The sequence below is a fragment of the Trachurus trachurus genome (genome assembly GCF_905171665.1).
Source record: "Trachurus trachurus genome assembly, chromosome: 18".
In the NCBI taxonomy this organism is placed as follows: Eukaryota; Metazoa; Chordata; class Actinopteri; order Carangiformes; family Carangidae; genus Trachurus; species Trachurus trachurus.
Genome location: NC_139909.1, coordinates 28,941,655 through 28,957,590, shown reverse-complemented (window position 1 = coordinate 28,957,590; position 15,936 = coordinate 28,941,655). Strand labels below are relative to the sequence as shown.

The following is a 15,936-nucleotide window of genomic DNA, read 5'->3' as shown; positions in this document are numbered from 1 at the left end:
GTGTAAACGGGGATAAGCCTGACGGCATCTCTCTCTCTCTCTCTCTCTCTCTCTCTCTCTCTCTCTCTCTCTCTCTCTCTCTCTCTCTCTCTCTCTCTCTCTCGTAGATAAACAATCTACTAGTCAAAATTTTAAACAGCACGAGTCAATGGACATGTGATGTTCCCTTTTCTGCCTATAAGTACTTTATTTTTTTGACTTGTGTGACGTTATGATTGATGAGACGTCATAGCTGTCTTCCTACTGTGAAGGTGGTTCTGTGGCACTGTCATTTGCAGTCTTTTCTCAGCGCTGAGCGTTACACAACAAATTAATCAGATTTTAATGACCGACTTCTAGCTCGGCAAAACATTTGGAAGGTGGGTCGACTGAGAGGGTTCAATCACTGGTGTGACTTGTATTGATCATTACTGATTGGTGTTGATCTTTGTAAGGATGATCTTGATTCAGCTGGCTGGAGGTGGGAGCCAAGAGAGGGAGCAGTGCAAATACACCAGTCTCGTTTTCCACATAATAAATGCATTGCCTTCTCCATAATGGAAGAGAAAACAAGTGTAAAATGGCAGAGGACTCAGGTGCAGATGACAAAACTGGTTGTTGTCACACCTAATCCAGATACAGCCTTATGATAATTACCATTTGATTTGCTATTATTATTAATGCGCTGAAAATGGCTGTGAAATTATAATTTAGAATGGGCCTGTGATCTGAATACACATTGTGCTTGCAGTTGCTCCTCCAAGGCACTCAACTAACTCAATTTATTGTTATTAATGTTTACAAATTGTTGATGGCTTGCAAACACATTAGGCTGAAGGGGAAATTACATTTCACCCAGCTGTTCAAATATCAGTTTTTATTTGCCAGCTACATTTTCTAATTAAACTGCAAAAATTGATTAGGCCGATCTAAATTAACCGTCCTTTCTTTAAAAAAAAATTCATTAACAAATGTCTATAAGACAAGGAGTCGTTGACGGATGTGTGCTCGATCTAAAAAGGACCAATATAATGTTCCTACATCATGTGTCATGAGGGGCCTCCTCTTTTGTGCTTCTTTTCTGATCGATCCTAAAGCAGAGGATCATTTCAACAGATAAGCAAGAGCATTATATTCCACTAAATCACTGACCCACTGGAAGGATCGTTACATAAACAACTCAACATCAGCTAATTGATTCTATTGTGCATTTTCTTCAAACCTAGCCCATTGATTGATGTCATACAGTATGACTCGTTGGCTAATGACGCCATGTTGCATGCGCTTAATGATGTTGACACTTGTGTTGTCTTATTTTTGAACCTGTGTGTACGTTATGCATGAGTTCAAATACTGTTAATAAGTGATAAACACAGAAAAGAAGCCTCTTTTCTATAAAAATCATAGCAGTATCTTTTCCAGCAGTGTGTATTGTAAAAAAAAACAAAAAAAAAATGTTGGGACTGCAAATGGCATTTTAAACCACACACACACAAGCCCCTCCTTGAATATGAGCTCTTTGGTGAACCACTGTTCCTTCCACTTATGGTAATTAGCCTGCAAATTGGATTTGACATAAGGTAAAATAGTAAACAGTGTTCCAGTGGCCGGATATAATTAATTTTTGGCATAATCAAGGAAATGTACAGTACCACATGTTGACTTCTGAAATTACATAGCTGTGTTCTTTGTGTGTAAGGCAGAGAGCGAGGGGTGATGCAATTACAGGAAATAAAAGGGCAAATCGTATTGGCGTTTAATTTGACTAAATTACAGCTTTGGGTGCTCGCTCGACTGATTGGCCAAGGAAAGGCGTGATTTGAGAAATCAGCGATCGTGATTTGACTCTATGCTCATTGATTGGTTATGATTGACAACGGCAAGAATGACAAAATACAAAGCACAAACAATTATCTGACCTCTGACCTGATCCACAAGACAATCTGACCATGTGGTTAGATGCAGATGCATGGTCAGAAGCTTGCTTTATTTATTTGTAGGTGACTAGTTGCTACAGTATATACCTGTAACTGGAATTACTGTATAAAAATAATAATGATAATAATAATTTGATGTTCCTAAAAACACATCATTTCAAACTCTATGTGAAATGATGTCTGTGGTTAATATTTTCAGCATATTTGATTTTCTGGACATCCAGTAAAACAGTCACCTCACCACTAACTAGAGTATTACATTCACATGTTGATGCTTCGTATTTCCACTCTTCCCGCTGAGTGTCTCGTTCTACTGACCTTGACCATGACACTTATGAGCAAACAGGGAACTGTGAGCAGAACAATGTTCTCTGTGAACCTTGAAGACCAAAGGGCGCCATTCTGAATGCCAACGGCACGCAGCACTTCCTTGAGCCGCAGCTCCTTCTCCAGCACCAGGCCTTTGATGGTCATGCACACGGTGTACATGAAGGACAGCACCAGGAACATAGGGAGGATGCCTCCAATACTCTGGATGAAGCTGGTTGATGAGGGAAGCAATCAGGAAAGGTCAGGTCTCCTGTCTTTGACATGGAGGCAACAATGCCAGGTGGGGCACTAGTGCATACAAGATGATTAGGTCTGCGTAGTAAAACTAATGCAATCTAATAGTGCTGATAGTGCTTGATCTATGAGGTAAGATCTTTGACTCATGAAAACACCGCACCTCAACTGCAAATAAAAATATATCATGGGAAAGAACCTGAGAACCTGTTGCATGGGATTTTTTTTTTTTGGACTGTTTGATCCAACACCTGTCCAAAATTTACTGTGCATGCACCACTTCACTCACTCTCAAATGGCTGTAAAAAATGCATCAAACACCAAACTAATGGCTGCTGATATCTGCTAATTAAATCAGTCACTATTTTGGTCAGCAGGTAATTGCTTTTACATTGGTTTGTAAAAGTAAAATTGTTCAATATTTAACGTGAAAATCAGTGATGTCAAAGTACATGTTTGGGTTTGAGACACTGAAGGTTAGGTAACATCTGATGTCACCTCAGGTTTTGGCAGAAATGATCTCATACTGTTTTCATTATTTTCTGGCACTTTAATGACCAATCATCAACTAATTGAGAAATCAAAAGAAACTGGTAATACAAAGAACTGATAGATATGTCAGGCCAGAAAACTTGTAAGTGGCAAGGCCTTCTGTGACTTTGTATGGCACAAAGGCCTAAATAAATCATTTGGCTTTCTGATATACTAGTAAATAACACCAATGACTTGAAGAAAGAAAAAGAAAGAAGTCACGTATACATTTACCAGAAATCTATAAATAGCCTCTAGGAATATATTTCATTTTGGAGAAAATTTCAGCAGAACATAACAACAGTTTTTAAGTGTGAACTCGCTTCCAGTTATTCAAGTTAATATTATTATTATTATTATTATTATTATTATTATTATTATTATTATTATTAATAATAATAATAATTATTATTCATTATTATTATTATTTGAATGTTTGAAAGAAATGTTTGTAAGATGTCTTGACCCCAGGAAGAAAAGCAGCTAATGACCAAACAAACAAATATTACAACCTCGAGTTGTCCTTGACTCCTGCCGTTCTGTCAGTTATGATATTGCAGTATGATACACATGCACAGATGTTAAGAGGCAGCAGTAGCAAAAATGCACTGTTGTAGGATCTCTGTGTAACAGCTGCAGTAAGTGCTAGAAGTTTGAGACAGAATATCTTTAGAGCAGCTCCCTCCAGGAGTAGATCAGTACATAGATCATGTTTGTAGCGAGCGAGTGAGCAGGGAGGTTCGCAGTATAGGATGTGAGCACGACCAATCCAAGCGACAAGGACTGTGCAGTGACCCTTTTAGAGCAGCCTTGAGATTTTGACACAAACATGGCCATGAAGGGCACAGTGGCCGTAGTAGGGCAGACAGTTTTTTGGGGGGAGGCATCACGGTAAGTTGTAATCCAACAGCTATGGCCAAAGGTTTCCATTTGCAACTGAAACCTTTACACTCACTCTTATAAACTCAAAGGAAATGGAAACTATTTTGCAGATACTAAAACAATACAATCATGAGAGACAAGCAACGCAATCAAAGATGAATCAATGGAATATACAGTAAAACCAATCTGGTGTGTTCACAGCTAACCTTCATAAACCTGGTGCGCCAGCTCAGTCCAGCCATTTACAGCAACACCTCATGCCAGAGATAATGTATGATTTGATTCTGTTACAACACAATGGGGTGATATTAAACTGGCTTCATAATGCCACCAAAATGCCATGTCAATATCTCCTCCTCTGTCGACATAACAAAGTGCTTCCTTTGCTTTATTAGACAGAGAAGGAGCAATATCAAATAGATTTCGACAAAATATTGATTTCACTTATCATCCGTGCTTGTTTTCCCTAAATATTAGGCATATAGCGCAAGCCGAGCTCTATTCAGTACGTATGCATAGATGAAGCCCAAAGTGAATACGCTGTAATTGGCAGAGCGATGCTCTTCTTCCGAGCCATTTAACATAAACAAATGATCAAAGTACACCTCTTGTATGGAATGATTTTCTCCCGTAATTCTGTTATTTTTTTAAAGGCCTTGTTGAATTCCTGCCAAGTGAAAATGTTTCATTCAAACATCTACTTTGTTTAATTGCTAGTTAGCCCCACAAAAGAGCTGTTTTTTCCCTGATAGCAATTTTGAATAAGTAATTTGTTTTTGTTTTTTGTCTTATTTTCATTTCAAGTGCAATTGTCGACTACAATTGTCTTTTAAAAGCATTTGCTTGTCATCCTTCTACAGTCAAAGAACAACAGCCTAAATCAACAGGCAAGACATCGTCTCTTTATTTGTACATTTCTTTTCAGTTCTAAGTCTGTGCAGATTTGTTTTATTATTGGCAATTTTGTCAATAAATCAATAATGACGGTATTAGACTGTCCTACAAACACGACAAAGAGATTGAGTTAGTTCCACCGAGACCTTGGAGGAAGTTCAGTTATATGAGAACTTGAATGAGACAGAGACGGGCTTTCCAGGACACGTCCCCTGCTCTCTTGGGATGGATCATTTTCAAACGAGGCCTTGGAAGCAGCGAGTAAAGAGTTTCTTAAACTTCAAGCCCCGAGCAACTCAAACCAAAATCCCATACCAGATTACATAAATAAAATTTCTTCTTTGAACTTGGAAATGAAACGAGATTTGACAAGACCGACCGAATCAATACACTTCAACAAATGAAGCTGATACATTAGTACCTTTTCTGGGGAAGGTAAGCAGCCTCAAGTAGCAGCGGCATCAAGCTGAATACTAATTCTAGCATTACCTGGTCCTGACTCTACCCCTACGTCTCCGTAACAGCTGACAGCCGGAGTGAGTTAACTCCTTCTGTGACTTGGAGCACTGGAGGGGGAGAGATCAGTCATGCACACTGTGTCTGACACTGACAACCTTGCCACCAGATGCTGCTGAATTATACATTTGCTGATCGATCAAAGGTGCTTAAGTAACAGAACTCCGGGCGGGTCTGTGTTACAGGGCTCCACTTACATTGGCAGCCTGACCTAAATTTAGGGAAGCTGGAAGACTGATTTCTCAGTAAATCGAGATAGTAGAGCACGGCCTCCCCAGAGGCTGGCGTGCTATGCTAAAAAAAATAAAAAAAATTAAAACGTCCTGTCTCTTTTTGAGCAAATACACCGTTGAGTTTCTTGGCTGGCTGGAAATGAGCTATTAATTGAAGGGAACAGGCTTTATTATTCGATGGGGGATTATCTCATTGCTGGTACAAATTATTGCTCAAGGAGAGATGCGCGTGTGGTTATGGCATAAAGAGCTCCCATATGTCATGTGGTTTTTCATTTTTCATCCCAACAGCGAGAGTCCATCTTTAAAATAAAATATAATTCCGTTAACATACAATGAAGCACTTTTGAGACATACAGTAGCTAGAGTTTAAAAGTTATAGCACAATATCAAACTGTATGTTCAGCCATAAAAAAAGAGCAAAATTATGAAAATATATTGATAAAGATGTTCTGTTTTTATTAGTCCTAGCTGAATACTTTGCAAATAAGGCTGGGGCTGTCAAACTGAAACAGGACCAGCAGTGATGATGATGATGATGATATAGATTTTCATGAACAAGCCAAATTGAATGAATTCTTCAGTCATGTATGAAAAAATATCACCTTTTTGAAATGTTTCAAAGAAAGTGCTTCTGCTTTTCATCTCTTTCTTCCTGTGGTCAAGGCTAAAATTAATTTTAACAAAGTGCTGTTTAATTTGGATGCTTATGCTAATAAAAGAGACTGAAGAAAGATGTGGAGTTATGTTTTATGGAGTTCATACTGGCAAAAAAGGCTTTTGAAACAGCCCTGTAGAGAGATATCACTTTGAACATACAGAGCAAAAGTGTAAAGCAACGTGTGATCAAAGTAGAAATTCCACAAGCAAAACAGAAAAACACTAAATGTGCAAATTGAATTTACTGTATATTATGTTACAAATACCCACAGCACCTTATGTGATAGTAAGAAAACTGCAGCATCTGCCACTCGGCCTCCATCTGATGCTACAAAATGCCAGGTCCTGAACAGTGTCACACAAGACTAAAACAAATGACTAAACAAACTGATTAATGCACGGTTCTTACTGCGCATTCAGCTTTAATACCACTCAACATGTTGACTGGCTGCACACTGTGGCTTTGCAATCTGGTCATTTAGAAAACTTAATAGTGACCATTGGCAAATCTGTGCTGTCTGCACATGTAATTGCACTTCCTCTCCTCTTCTACAAGTCGAGACACCATTTTTAGAAAGCCTGGCTAAAGAGCTGTGGTTAAAGCCCTCCACTTAAAGCTACAAAGGGAGCTTTTCAATGTGTGCTGAGGCATACAGGGAATTTCCTCACATTATTAATACAGCTTGTCATTATAAACCTGAAACAAAACATCAGCAGCTGATTTTTGCCTCTTATGAGCTTCAGATGTCCCAATTATGCTCAACTATTTCACCCGCTCTGATTACCAACAGTGCACACATGAGGTTAATTAGCCACTGTAGATGGACAAAAGCATATCTCCCTCGTATCCTTCGCTCGGATATTCCTCATGTCCACTGCAGGCGTGTGTTATGTGTTGCTGAAAGCTGCCTTGGATCTCACATCAAGCCAATGTGAATGTGAATGTGAAAGAAAGACCTATTGATGGGGGGGAGCACAGCCTCAGGATTCAGACAAGAGATGCCTCTGATTCGGGAGCGTGCAAAGGCGCAGAGGCAGCTGATAAAGCACCCGTTTATGTGCTATCGGGCCCCTCAGGGGTCAAGATTTATCCCATAGCATCATATCAGGCCCTGTGCGCAACGTGAACAGGAAGACAGTGGGAGCTAATACAGGTTTGGTTATCTCCAGTTCAAAATGCCAACAGGGTCAGCTGAGGCTGGAGTGGCCCAGATCGCTGCTAGTTCATCAGGCGCAGTAGCAGCCAAAAAGCTGTGAGGAGGAAATGGGCGATGTGGAGAGGAAATTATTTCAAAGCTCCGGTGTGATGTTAGAAGTGTTGATGAGTGCTGCTGGGTCAGCGCAGGTAATTGTAGATTGTTAGTTGAAGTTCATATCGGTGAGGTAGAAAAATTGTTTTTTTTTCATGAGACTGAAAGGAACTGAACAAAGATAAAAAAAAAAAGAAAAGTGACGATAAGGTATTCTCAGAGGAAAACCGTTTCTTGAGCTTCTGTCAAAATATTTTCTGTTGAGCAAATTGCTATTTGATATGCAAAGCTAAACAAATGATTAAAAAACAGTAAATTAGCTTTTAGTTTACACAAACACTAGTTTGTAATTTTTAACCTACATTATTTTGCACCTGACAGCAAACCTAACCAGATGTTTTATCTGGAAAGCAGCTTTAAAGTCAGATTAAGCCTTTTTCTATACTGACAAAAGGTTACAGCAGACCAGAAACGTGTTCATTTGAATGCACATTGCACAATGTTCTTTCCTTTCTTTTGGCTGACAAAACACATCTCGAGATGGAAATAATTACCACAGAGGTTCTTCCCCATCATGCCATTCTGTGTTTTAGCGCATCTTCCTTTTGTGTGATTTCACTCTCAATTATTTATGAATGAAATAGCAGTTTTCAAGTGTTAATAATTCATAGAAATGCCCAAATGGCTAGGCAGGCGAAAGAGTAAATGGTAGAGGGACTGAGGGTATTGTGGTGCTTTATGGTCCCCATTTATCTTCTGTAATTATTAATCCTTGGTTTTACGAAGGTGAAATTCAGGCAACAGGACTGGCGTGGGCAAATAAGCTGTACCATGCCCGTCTAATTTCAGATAATTATCACACAGCAATGAAAGGTAAAAGACGGTGAAAGGAAATCTGGCCTTTTTATTTGAAAGGTTTTCTGAATGTGGAACATCTGTGAAACCGCTGTGCACCTCTATCATATGGAGGAATCTGGCGCTAAGTTTGAACTGTTTTTATATTGTGTCATCCTCCATCTGCAGTATGTCTACCTCACAATGTCTGAAATGGATTAAATGAAATTTATTTTTTTAATTTGAAATGCCAGAGTCTCTCTCAGATGAGTATCTCCACTGAGTGCAGTATGTATTTAAACTTCCATCCAATTAATACTCCTGAAAATATCCTATTGCCTTTCTTGTCAAAGCCTGAGCAGCCACAGAGGCAGTTAAAACAAATATAAAATACATGTATGTGTCTTAAACCTTGTTTCAGCAACAGAATGACATTCAAAGCAGTGAAACTACATCTAATCCTGAAGGCCCAATGTGAATATAAATGAGAGGCACTTCATAGAGAAGCAATGGAAAACCGAAATGATGAAAACTAAATCAATAAAGCCATTACTTTGAATATGCTTTTCATAACACAGATGTGCTCTTGTTTCTTAGGTCTCCAAGGCAATGATCCGGTACAGTACAAGGCGTTATTATTCAAAACATGCATTTCAACGACATCATTGTCATATATTATTAGCAGCCAAAAAGTCTGAGAGGGTTTTCATCTTCACAAATGGCGAGCCCCAAGATGCAATGAGGATGTATTTGAGATCCAGTCCCTCCAGGCCACAGATATATACGGCCACAGTCTTTTAGCAGTGTGAATGCAAAGGCACCCTGGCTGCAATAAAGGACCACCGACTCCACTGAGACTTCAAATGAGTGTCCCTTTCCCATCAGATCTAGGCAGACTGCTGACTAGGAACCACCGCTCCTGTGTTTTGCTGTGTGCTTATGAAGCAGTTGTTTTATTTCCCTCCACAATATACAGATCTGTGCAGTTTTAAGTGTATACAGCAGCGTTGTTCAGTGTTTTGTCCTTCGGGTGGACGGGCATCTTCCTCACAGTGTAACTGGGCTTTGATGAAGGGCCAGTTTCAGTAACCACACGTTTTAGTGCTTCCCTGACGTGTTTTTACTCTACTTCTCTTCCTCCTCTGTCCTTGCGGGCAGGTTGTGAGCCTGGTGTTGTAAGGGTTCTGATAACCCCCCCGGCTTGTGCTCCAGTGGGTGGTGAGAATCAAATAATGAATATTGATCTTTGTGTAGGTTTTTCTGCAACACAGACAGCGTGCGGCCCAAATGTATTTTTCAATATGAAGCTGTAATTTTCATCTTCTTTTGTTTCTGTCTTTTCAAATATGTTGATCCAAACACCCCCTGTAGATTGTTTGACTGTAGATTCTGTGCTATCCAAAGCAAAGGATATTTTACAATTAAGTCCCTAATCTCTGGAACTGTGTTTCCCCACAGGGAGTGAATATTTTGTGTCTACTAAAAAAAAAAGGGCGCATTGTGTTGCTAGACTTAAATCTCCCTGGTAATTATCTTTTCTCTTGATGGCATCACTGGGCTTTTCCTTTATTAATGGAGATCATAATGCTGTGTGGATGGGAGTCATTTCTCAGACTCTGAGGAAATCTTGGCTTTGGAAGATTCATCGTGATATCACATCATTCGTGTCCCTAGGTGGACGATCTAACATGATAGAAGCCAGCACCATCAGTGGATACGTACGCAACACAGATGGAGTGCTGCTATTAATCTTGGCGAGACATGGGATACAGTACGCTCACTTTGTTAAGAGTAAAACGCTGTGGAAAAATACGGAAGGAAGGGACTCGTGGTGGTTTCTTAAATAATTCAGCATCCATCAACTATTCAGGAATTTCCTGTGGTTTTGACTAAAATCGATAGTTTTGGCCCACTCCTGCCTTCATTCCTTCCTTTCCCATCACTGACCCACGATACATGATTACATTTATTTTGAAGGACGCTACATTTTTATTATTAACTTTTAACCTTGTCATCATGAAGAGTCACCCATCCTTGTCCCTTCATTTGTGGCATATGGCACAAGCAAAAGAGCTACAGATTTTAAAAGAAAGGGGAAATTAGACAAATAAGAGAGAGAGCATCTTGAAGTTTCCACAAGGAAATCTGAAGGGACTAGGTGACTGATAAGACCATAATTCAACTATGTGGTGGCAGAGACAAGCAACACCGCAGAATGAGCTGTAATTCCACCTTTCTGTTCCTCTAATCACAAGGCTGACAGATAAAAGCTTTTGTACTCACACGTCATCCACGAAACATGGGTATGGCATTTGCTGGACAAAAACACCGAGGGGTTGGCTCTTTGATGTTTGTGTTCGTATAATGCCGTGGTCCATCATATCCTGCAGGTAGGCGAAGCCTCCCCATATATAGCGCAGGTCGTTAAAGGAGTTGTCTCGGGCCCCAGGAGACCATAACCTTATTAAAAGCAGACACATCGTGATCTGTCTTAGCAAAAGGCCAAAGAAACCACAACTAGAAAAGAGTCAGTGCTACTGACTGGTGTCAGAAACACCGTCAAACAATCATGGCTGTTTTACAGGTGATATTTTTACTAGGGCTGACCCAAAAAAAATCAAAGCTTCGAAGCTTCGAAGCTTCGTTCGCTGCCATAGTAATCGATCATGAAGTTCTTGGGAAGAGTCAGATAAACAGATGAAAACCACACTTAGGCCTGTACATCAAATGTGGATCTGAGGCCAAATAACATTAGCCAACTTTAGCATTTAATTGGGTTAATTACTGATCTTAAACAGAGCTAGTTGTCATAACTGGTTTCTTTTGGACAGAGTCAGGGTAATGGTATCCACCTCTTTCCAGTCATGACTGCTTAACTTAAATTGGAAACTAAAAACAAGAGGCAGCTTAGCATAAAGGTAGAAATGAGCATAAAGGTTAGCTGATTTCTGTTTGTTTCTTTTTACCTTTCATTTCATTTCTTTTTCCAGTATGTATGCAAAGCTATAATTACCACTAGGGGTGTCAACGTTTACAATTTTTTCTACACGTGTAAACGGGGCTTCTAACCGACGTGTACCCGGTTACACGGGAGATTTATGATCTCTTTCTATCGTGGGGGGAGGGGGGGGTTGTCGGTGCGTACTTCAAGCTTTGCGGTGATACTGGGTTGCTCTATATGAGCCGAACTGACCCGGCATATGTTAGAGACTTTTTTTTAATTATTATTAATTTTAAAAAATTTGTTTGCTCAGCACAGATAGAAAATCTATAACATAATCAAATGGTTCTGTTGTTACTGTTTAAAAGAGTCAGAATAGAAGGAAGGGTCGGATCGAGAGCAGCATTCATTTACAAGTTTAATCTGCACCAATTAGCCTACACTTTTTCTGAATGTATGTATGCTCCGGGCCTCCGGCCACAGACTGTAGCTACTATAGGCTACCGGCTCTTTCCTTGGCTCAGTCATCGGACCAGGCCGAACACGACCGGACACACCGGGTTCAGATCGAAAACATTTACAAACTCAGACCAGGGTTTTTTCTGCATTACACATTTTGAGGCGGCCGCCGCGCTGGAATCTTGACTGAAAATCAAAGAAGTTCTATGGAAGCTCAGTGGCGCTGTTTTCAACTCGGTTCAACCATAGGCTGTAAAAAGAAGGGTTCAACTCGACCGCAGCAGAAGGGGTGCGTTTGATTTCAGCTCCGGGCCGCAAGATGCTGTTTGACGCGCTGCTTGTGCCCGCGGAGGCGGGGCTCATTGGGGCTCCGCTCCGTTCATTGTGCTGAGCGTGAACGCACCTCACCGGCACACAGCGTGAAGAGAGAGAGAAGGAGACGGAGGGGTGAAGCCAGTTTAGTGGGTTAGCGAGGTATGTTGAGTCTAAAGCCAGGCTCTCCTGCACTACAAAGGTGGCTCTCTTTTAACCCGACTAGATCACCATGGTAACTTATGCTTAGCTCATAACCTGGTCCTGACCAGGTTATGTTCATCCTAGAGTTTCATCCTAAAATCGGCTATAGCCTAAAAGCGCCGCTGTTTCACTATTTAACTGATTTACAGCTGCGTCACCTTTACTTTGAAAGTCCAGTGGATCTGGATCAGAACGGAGCGTTTGACCGGAGGGAGAGGTCACACTGATCCGCTGCTGTTGACTTTCTCTCTGAGCGTCTCCGCCTGCAGGTGTTCATCTGAGGGGATAACCTACGCTCCTAACCTGTTGAGCCGAGCGTCAGGAGCAAGTTGATAAGCTTCGTAGTAGCCTACCGTGTTAACTCCGGGGGGACCGCGGGGCTAGAGGTTTTGTTGAGCTGGAACATGAACACAAAGCGGCTATGTTGAGCCTCCTTCGCAGTACAGGCCGGAGGAGTCGGTGTTTTTTGGGTTTTTTTTCCCTCTGCCTTTATTTTGAAAGGACAGCTGGAGAGAGACGGCTACGCAGAGATAAAGTGAGGGGGGATTGACATGCAGTTCCATTATGAGGCTTTCAGGCAACATTATCACCCCTAAAAATACTATATATATATATTGGTGAGAAATGAACGAGGAGGAGGAAGAAGAAAAAAGACGTGTAAACGGCTATTGATTTTTCTAAACGGTTATGATTTGTTATCCGTGTACCCGTTTACACATGTAGATGTTGACACCCCTAATTACCACCCCGTCTGTGGGCTCATATCACCTGTACAAACACTGGTATTTTCAAGCATCTAACTCTTTGCAAGAAACCAAATAATTATGGAAATCTTAAATGTGTCCTCGAACAATATATCAATAGGCGTGAGAAAAAAAAATGGCCCACTGGGCTTGGTAACATACCTGTCCTTTGCTTTGTTGCTACGCTCTACTTCATCAATGTCCATGCGGATTTTGTACTGGACGTGAGCAGGGGGTTGGCCGGCGCCTGGCTGGAGGTTTCCAAAGACAACACTGGCCCAGTACGTATCATTCTTCAGAAGCTCAAGTGCTCTGCTCACCAGATGGTCTTCGGTGGGGGTCGCCTCAAACTTATTCAGCTCTAAACACTGTGAATAAATGCAGAAATGCTTAGTAGTTTTCAACCATACATTATATCATACCATTTTATATGTATAAATTTTTAGTAACCGTTAAAAGAGAAAATAAAAAAAAGAGGCAGGCGGGAACTCACTGCCGGAATTGCAGATGGATATTTGGCCAAAAGTATCACTCAGCTATTGACTAAACCACGCGGAGTGCAGTTCCAAATTATCTGGAGCTGCCAGGGGGTGGGAAATGTTTTGGGCTTCAGCAGAGACAAGCAAATGAGATCCAGCCTCACTAGCACTCCCTGTTCTGTAGCCCTGTCCCTCTGTTTCACCAGACGATAATGAGCAAGCCATCCTGGGAGGCAGTCACACCTGACAGCTGTCCTCACATCTCAGTGCTGCAATAGTTTTATCATTTCTCCCCCAGGATTTTCTAGTCTGTATTCTATATCAAGCCGTGGTGGGGAAACAAAATATCATAACAGCGTTTGTTCAGTACATACTAGCCGGGGTATCAGAGCGGCAGAGCAAGTTTGGACAAGTGCCGAGTGAAACATATGGAAGAAAATTCTCGACATAAACCAGATGACAGGAGTTTCATGCTAACCATCACATCTGCTGACTAATCTAAAATCATAATAGACATTTATTTTAAACTACCAGGGGGAGAACATGATTTTCATACAGGATTATCAAAAGTAATTAAAGATATTGCAGTTAACTGCATTACGAACAACATAGAGTGTTTGTTGTTTATTTTTAAATGCTTTGTCCAATCATTACCACCGTTGTGTGTTGTGCTTTTGTGTTCTTTGAAAAGCTAGAGAAAGCATGTTTGTGCATTTATTTTTCCTTCTGTAACCAGTGGACCAGTAGCTACGGGTAAAGCCGTCTTGTATCAGCAATCTGACTCCAGCTCTGGACTGAGAAACTGCCCACCCCCCTCCGATATCTCCCCAATCCCATCTTGGCCTAATTCAGAGAAACATCAAGGGGCGGCTCATGCAGCTGTGCAGCCATGGTTGTATTGTGTCACGGCTGCTGCTGACAGCTGATAGTGAAGTGACAGCGTTAACACGAGTGGATCTCCGTGACATTATTAACATATGCTGGTCAAAGGGCTGCGAGAGTTCTAGCGATCAGTTCTGTGGAGGGACAGCGCATACTACAAATCAATGTAATCCTCTCCTGTATGAGAGTGGTCCAGTCATCTACTGTTGCATACAGCACAGCTAGGCTGTCCTTAAATTACTGTAATGTTTAAGTGAAATAATATTGTAATCTAACGCAACATCCTCAGACCAGTGTCATCCAAAGCTTGTAATGAAGTCCTTACTCCCAGAGGGAGGAGGATGATGTAATGGCTCTGTTAGCTGCTGTTGTTGCCACCACGATCTCTTCATAACAACCCGTTATGCTGTTTACATGACTCGTGGTATTCTTATTTATATTTTAGAAACGGCACCATTAGTTCCATGATCCTGTTAAACAGCGAGGCGGTGGAACGGGAAAACTGCAGCTCTAATTTGGTGTGTTCATGCTGGGATGCCATTTATAAAACAGCAGATTGCTGGACATTGATCTTGAGTTAATCATTTCCATGTACCAGGATACAAATAAATAGTTTGTAAGCACATATTATCAAAAAGTTTATATCTTCTGTGTTCCATTTCACAGATGATCGACTTATGTTCACGCTCTATAGAGGGATTTTTTTATTGGTTATTCGCCTGTAATATAATCACTATAACTGATACTGTTAATCAGATGGATATGAAGTTTGTCTTTAAGATTTGATATGAAAAATGATATTCTAGTTTTCATTTGAGTGTATTATATCAAGCGACAATACAATGTAATTTAATCAACGGATATTAGCTGTTTACATTTCGTTGTCAGTGCTGACAGTTTATGCTCTAAAAGAAAGTCTCCATCTCCGTACACATGTATAAACCCACAGTAAAAGGTTGTCTAATAACTGTCTATATTATGATATCAATTTTGTGCAATGCAATTCGCATTAGAACAGAAAATAGAATGTTATTATGCTGGAATTCCATCGGCCGTGCATGGCTAATCCCAAGGGCACAACCTGCCATCTTACCTGCCAGAGGACGGAGCGACTGTGTGTGTTATGTGAATCAGGCAGGGGGTGTGTGTGGGCTTTGTACATGGCTTCTGCTGCAAACTGTGCCACAGATCAATATATCAATGTCAACTCTGTGTATGTGTATGTGTTCCTGCTTAGACACACCACTCTGTTTGATGCCGTTACAGATTCACTGTAAACCCATAACAATGGTTTTCATGATTACTATGGTAGCAATGAAGTGACAGATATTCATGTGTATCTGACACTTTGCTAAGTAAATGAAAAAAAAGGATTAATGAATAAAAGACCAAAGTCTTTTCTGTTTGTTCTCCCAATACAGTGAACAAGACAAAAAAAAACTACATGTCATCTGGAAAAGGCTTGATTTCTGGTTTCATCTGGAGCAGAGCTCAGACACAAAGGGGATAAGAAAAAACACAGTGCTAAACATGGACACATTGTATCTTAGATGGAAAGTACCCTGCTTACACTCTGTAGCACCCCTGTTGTTCTGCCAGAGTAGGGTGACAGTTGAGAACAAAAAGATACGGGAGT

At 40.7% G+C, this 15,936-nt stretch overlaps 1 protein-coding gene across 5 annotated transcripts in view; it reads right to left on the bottom strand.

Moving 5' to 3' along the window:
- LOC311002053 (phospholipid-transporting ATPase ABCA1) overlaps nucleotides 1–15,936 on the bottom strand; it is a 182,600-nt gene that overhangs the window by 112,771 nt on the left and 53,893 nt on the right. For 4 of the 5 annotated variants that reach the window (XM_083993263.1, XM_083993262.1, XM_083993265.1 and 1 more), the window contains 3 exons: nucleotides 13,102–13,307; nucleotides 10,564–10,740; nucleotides 2,235–2,457 (listed from right to left, as the gene is read on the bottom strand). In XM_083993263.1, coding sequence (XP_083849389.1) covers nucleotides 2,235–2,457; nucleotides 10,564–10,740; nucleotides 13,102–13,307 — 606 coding nt within the window. The remainder of the gene's footprint in view (nucleotides 1–2,234; nucleotides 2,458–10,563; nucleotides 10,741–13,101; nucleotides 13,308–15,936) is intronic. The other variant, XM_083993264.1, reaches the window with a different exon arrangement.